The following is a 6,000-nucleotide window of genomic DNA, read 5'->3' on the forward strand; positions in this document are numbered from 1 at the left end:
TGGCCTGCAACGGCAGAGTCGCTGAACACAGAGTGGCGTTCCACGATGGTCGAGTTTGGTAGTTGGGGGACGCAGGCAGGCGCGCCGTCTGGTCTGCAGACAAAGGGTCAATATCGTCACGGAATTCAATGTGGGCGCAGTACCTATTTCAGGGCGTAATCAACGATCGAAGCGTTCGAGAGCCCGGCGAGGAAGGAAATTGGTCGGGGGTGTCGTTCTGAGATTCGAGGTCGCGGTTCTGCTGGAAGGTGGACGTTGAGCTGACTCCAACAATCGGGATAGTAGATTGTTGGCGCGCTCAAGATATTGACCGAGCGGTCACGGTTGCATTGAGGCATCTTTGTTCGGTCGGCGGCGACTTCTTTTGGTTGCTGGTGATGGATGAGCATGGTCCAAAAAGCTGGTAAGAACCTACGGCGGGGGTGTACGTACCTACCTAGGGGTAGTAGGGGATATAAGGGTGAAGAGGTGCGTCATCTCGTCACGTTATTAGTCAGCTCAGCAGTGTCCAGTCTACGGATAGTGGGTTTGTGCCTAGGAGCTAGCTGTGCTTGGCCGTTAATTAAGTGCGTGCACAGGACTCTTACAGGGAGTACAGCGACTTTTGTCACGACATTTCTCGGAAGAAACGACGACATTCCAGCACCCACTCCTGCTAATACTGACGTAATAGTCCTCGCTTAGGTAGTGGACCTTGTCTACCTTGTTTTAACGACGAAACAGACGGCAGGTCCCTCTGATATCGGCCAGTGCTTTGGCCGACTTAGATAACCTGGAGTCTTACTTTATAGAGATTGTAACGGCTAAGATTCTCAGCCATTATGCTGATTTTACGCCAATCTCTAACCTTCCTCACTCGACACTTGGCTCGCGCGGGTCAATGGCTGGAGAAGAAAATCCAGGCAGATAGACACGTATGATGAATGCTTACGCCTGGGCTTGATACATACTGCGGTGAGATGGCCTAGAGAACATTGTCCAGCCACGTTTGATGAATTATAATGCGGCCGGAGGCAAAATCTACCGGATTTCCAAGGCCAGCGGCAAGCCCTAACGAGAGGATAAACAAGCAAGGCGCTTCTACTGCCTTCTGTTGCCCTTAATATAGAGACTTCCTATAGGGGGAGGTATCTGACTTGGACCAGCCGACCACCCCCGCATCACTTTATCAATCGATACGGCGAGATACCTGGCTGTTGCTGGTTTGAAAGATGAATTCCACTATGTGCATTACCAACTCCTCCTCAGTACGGTGGTCCGTCCGTACATCTCGCTAACAGCAATCTTCACTTTCTGGCCAACTTTCCAGCTCTCAAGAAATCACTAACCCCTTTCTCTCTCTCTCTCTTGTAAGATGCTCTGCGGTGTCCATATTGATATATAACTTAATGCTGACAGTCCTCCCCCCAAGGTCGTCTTCTGTCGAGAGACCAAGGGACGCGTCCTCTAGACGGTTACCGAAACAGGCATGGCAGCCGTCATCTTCTTCAATCACACCCCATCGACCCAAGGCGCGGGACTCGGACCCGATACTTGCATACCTGTGGCCAAAGGCCAGGGTAAGAGGAAGCATCCGTAAGAACAGGGACAAGAACGAAGGGGCGGCGAACAATGTGGAGGAGGAAGCGGCTGGCTGCAGCAGACCGCACACACCTGTTATGGTAATTATTTCCACCCATCTTTGGCGTCGATGATCAAATCCGTTTTTCGTGTCTTTTCCCGCCCGAAAGCTGTCTCTACCACAGTCGGAAAGAAACACTCTTCACGTACAGACGCCATTCACAGATACAGAAGCCATGTGATTAATCTACAGCACCATCCATGGCTGAGGTGAGGCGAAGCGAAGCGATCGGAATCTCCCACCCATTGATAATCGTCTGTGGTGAGCATGTGTTACGAGATGGAGCACATGGCAGGGTGTATAAGAATATAGATAAGCAAGGCTTTTTTCTATAAAGATATAGTTATAAAAAGGTAAGATACTTGAGTAATGAGTAAAAGCTTACCTGTGGCATTTGAAAATCCTCATGGTAAGTGCGGCGATGTGTGGTTGAAGCTATCGTGACACAAAGCATTGAAGTGACCAGCAAATGCATGCATGCATGCGGCTGTGCCACCTCCTCAACGTGCCGTGGCTGTGCCACCCCTCCATGTGGCTGAGGCCGAGCGCCACCCCACCCCCGCCATCAAACGGCAACAGACGCCTCGCCACGTCCAACTTCGTCACGTCCGACTCTTCATCACAAACACGTCCGACTCATCACGCATAGGTACGCAGGCCAACGTCGAATACTGCCAACAAACTGCAGCATTTCATTTCGTCATCAAATCTCGGCAGATAATCGACACTTTAGGGGGCCAGAAAGTCACCTACACACATCTTCTCTCCGTCATCTCCATCGTTTCGTCAGATCCCTCGAACAACCAATTGGAAAGAGCAGTCTTGATTTTACTTATTCTGCAGCCAGAGAGCTAAAGGTATGTGGCTTGCCTATTCATGCACTTTCTCAATTGATACCTGTGGTATCTGGCCATGAATAGTTAGTGATGGTATCGCCCCCGAGCCGAGAGCATCCCGCACACGCCTCAAGTACCCGCTACACTATAATTCGGCGCCTTTCGTCCCCCTGCGCACCCTCGCAACCCCGAGATTCATCTTCCAGATAGCCTGCCTCACCCCCTCAGCAACCACTCCGACAACAACGATCCTATCGACCTCAACGACGTTCAAGAGTTCGATGGCCATGCGTCAGACGATAACACGGATAATAACAAAAGCCAAGTCAGCTCCGACGGTCTGTCAGCTCGGGCTGCCGTGCTGAGTCCTCGTCTTCCGCCTTCTCAACATCGACCTGGCGCCGTTGCTCTGTCGAGAACCAGCGAGGATTCAAGCAGCCACCTCTTCAGCGAGGCCGACAACATTACTCACGGCCCCAACAACGACAAGGAGGAAGCAGAGCTGGCTGTTGTACATGTCAGCGATAATTTCTCGATCCGCAGTCATCGAACGCTTAGGATTCGCGGAGCGCCTACTCACGTCAGACTATTGCACTCTTGAACCCCAAGACACGTCCCAGCTCGACTGCCGCAAGATCAGGATGCGCGGATACTACAATGCAGTCCAACATATGTTGGAGATAGCCAATGCCAACAGTGAATCCCAGGCACCCAAGGCAGAGCGTCAAGAAGTTGCAAAGTCCAGGAGCCTCATTCCATCCGCTGTATTCCCATTGCATAGCCCTGCTAGTTATCCTGCAGTACGCAGTCAAGGAGCATCAAGCAACGTGTGATCGGATCTCAGACTCGGTCACGCTTCTCTCTTCTCTTCTACTTTACTGTAGCGCCCCCGTCATCTCCAATTGATTGAAGAAGCTATTCGCGCTTTGCAACACCACCGCCAACGTCGCACACAACAGGTACACTATACATCAATTACTCCCCTGGCGTCCAAGGCAGCGAGCAGCCAGCGCATGCGACGGCATCTTTGCGTCGTCATCCAGCCCTTCCTTCCCGCCACTCCAAGGGCTCTATGATGCAGAGCTTCATAGCAGCAAAGAATCAGGGAATGTTAGATTTAAAGTTCGCCAAAGCCATGCAGTCTCTGCCTTTGCCTTCCTGAGTTAGTTGCCCCCCACGCTGTGATTTGTTGACGATTCTGCGCCGTCCAACCCTTGTTACATGGATAGCCCTGCTGGCTAGAAACAAATCAGCAGCATCTTGACCCCATGGCCATGCGATCTACCTGTGAATTGCAACTGTGCGCCAACGCAACGCTCTGATAGTCTTGTATCCTCCAACTCTTGTTCTTCTCCGGTCCATCCACGAGGTGGATGGTCTTGTAGTCTCTCTCCATAGGTAGTGGCGCGAGCTACGTGGTACCTTTTAGCACAGTGCGTTTCGATACGATTGATTACCTAAGTAGCAGGCTGTCCTGGTCGGCCATGTCACGTGGCTTTGGTCTAAGCTCGGACCTCGCTCGAGCCACTCCAGCCACAATGTGTGTGTGTGTACCTATTCCCATGTACCTACCTGGGTGGGTATCCGTACCTTTCCACGAATATCGCCGTTTTTTCCCACCAGCATCTCCGACCCCCTCGTGTCCTCTGTCCCGCCTTACGCTGACTGCCGTCGCTACACTCGCCAGGGATGCTCTTTTCCGCTATTGGATGACGACTAGAGGGAGCAAACAGTACATGCGCGACACAACCATTTGGATCGCCTACCCCGCACCACGTCTCTTTGATTCTGTTGCGGGCTTAGGCGCGCCGGCTTGGGCAAACTGCTGGGCGGCGGTAAAGCTCCAGATCTAGGGGCGCTGGGCAAGGCGAATGATGTGCAGCGTCGAGCTGCGGTGCGACTGGATGGTTGGATATGAGACGGATGGATGCGGATGCATAGGTAGGTATCTAGATGTGGTGATGGCCCACGTTGCCTCCACTGTTGTCTCATGACCCATTTTCACCCGAGGCCAAGATTACTAGTAAGCCCTAAGTGGGAAGGTGAGAAAGCAGACAGAGCTTACACTGATACGGAATGGGACGTGATTCGCCACCAAACCCTGGACTTGGGGGCTTTTTGACTACCTAGTTGGTAATAGCGCTGGTCTGAAGTGAGGAGAGGATTAATACCTATGCAATGTGATTGTGTTATCTGCTTACACCCCTGGGGCCGGGTGCAGCGATCCCACTTATATTCCTGTCGCGTTCCGTTCCTTGTTCTCCTCTCTGTGCTCTACGCCGCCGATGAATACCTAGGAATATCGCCCCAAGTTCTGACATATGCAAACACGATTGCGCCTACAGATAGCGTTGTCTGTGTCCAATCACCGCGCAAATGACGGCGCCTGATTCCAGGGTAGAGAAGGAGGTGTCAAAGTAGCCGCATCGTGGACGGAGTGAATCTGGACATATCCTGCTCGCCCGTCCATGGGTCGGGCCTTTTCACTGGCTGGAGAATAATTATTCCGTCCAGAGGCCGCACCGCGCTGATCAGAAACTGCGATTAAGGCCGTGATCGACAACTGCGTTAGAACTGCGTTAACAGCTGTACCACAATAAAAAGATACCTTAGGTTAAAATAAAGTAGAGTTTCCTATGATTTTAAGGTTTAAATTAGGTAATATACTATAGTTATCCCTATATAGTATATTATCTTTACTATTTTCCTCTTTTATAAAGTAAATAAAATTTAATTCTTTTTATTTATTCTAGTATTACTACTTTTTACTAAATTACTATAAATAATTACTATAATTATTACTTATATACCTAAGATAAATAAATAGTAAAACTAAAAAAGGCTTTTTATTAATTTAAAGGGCTTTATTATTATTTAACTTATTATTTTAGCCTTTACTACTTAGAAATAAAAGAACTTATTATATTAGTCTATAAGAAAGCTAGTAAAGAAGTATTAGCCTAATAAAAAGGTTACTAAAGATATTATTAAAGTCTATAATTCTAGTAGTAAAGTTAATAATAACTTAAAAGATAATAATAAAGATAGCTTATCTTTAAGAAGTATATTACTATTTTTTAAATTTTTTAAAGAGCCTTTTAGTTAAATACTAATATACTTTTATACTATATAAACTTTAGACTTTACTTACTACTTTATAGAGTAGCTTCTTAGCCTATACTATAATAAAAACCTTAATACTAAAAAGGCTACTATATAGAAGCTAGTCTTTAAGAACCTTATAGTATAAATTAATATAAAAGGTTAGTTTACTAGTCTTATAATTAGTAAATAATTAAAAAATAAGTATAATACTAAAAAAAAAGGTTTAATATTTAGGCCTTTATTACTTATAAATTAGGTAATTTATTTAATAAAGAGTATAGTAAAGTCTTTTATAGTAATAAAGTAAGAGAGAACTTTTTAATTTACTACCTTAAGTATAACTAGGTTTTTATAAAAGGCTTAGGCCTACTATATCTATATTAAGAGATATAAGGTATAAGTACTAAAAAAGAAGGCTATATACTATTAGTTAATAAG

At 47.1% G+C, this 6,000-nt stretch overlaps 1 protein-coding gene across 1 annotated transcript; it reads left to right on the top strand.

The window, feature by feature from the left end:
- Window positions 1-1,468: 1,468 nt before the first annotated feature.
- Window positions 1,469-3,058, top strand: LY79DRAFT_675145 (uncharacterized protein; the record flags this gene model as incomplete). Its single annotated transcript, XM_060564409.1, has 2 exons — window positions 1,469-1,575; window positions 2,686-3,058. 2 exons carry the CDS (start codon window positions 1,469-1,471, stop codon window positions 3,056-3,058), a joined length of 480 nt encoding a protein of 159 aa, XP_060407093.1.
- Between the last annotated feature and the right edge of the window lie 2,942 nt (window positions 3,059-6,000).

Source organism: Colletotrichum navitas (assembly GCF_030913465.1).
Source record: "Colletotrichum navitas strain CBS 125086 chromosome Unknown LY79scaffold_188, whole genome shotgun sequence".
NCBI classification, from domain to species: domain Eukaryota; kingdom Fungi; phylum Ascomycota; class Sordariomycetes; order Glomerellales; family Glomerellaceae; genus Colletotrichum; species Colletotrichum navitas.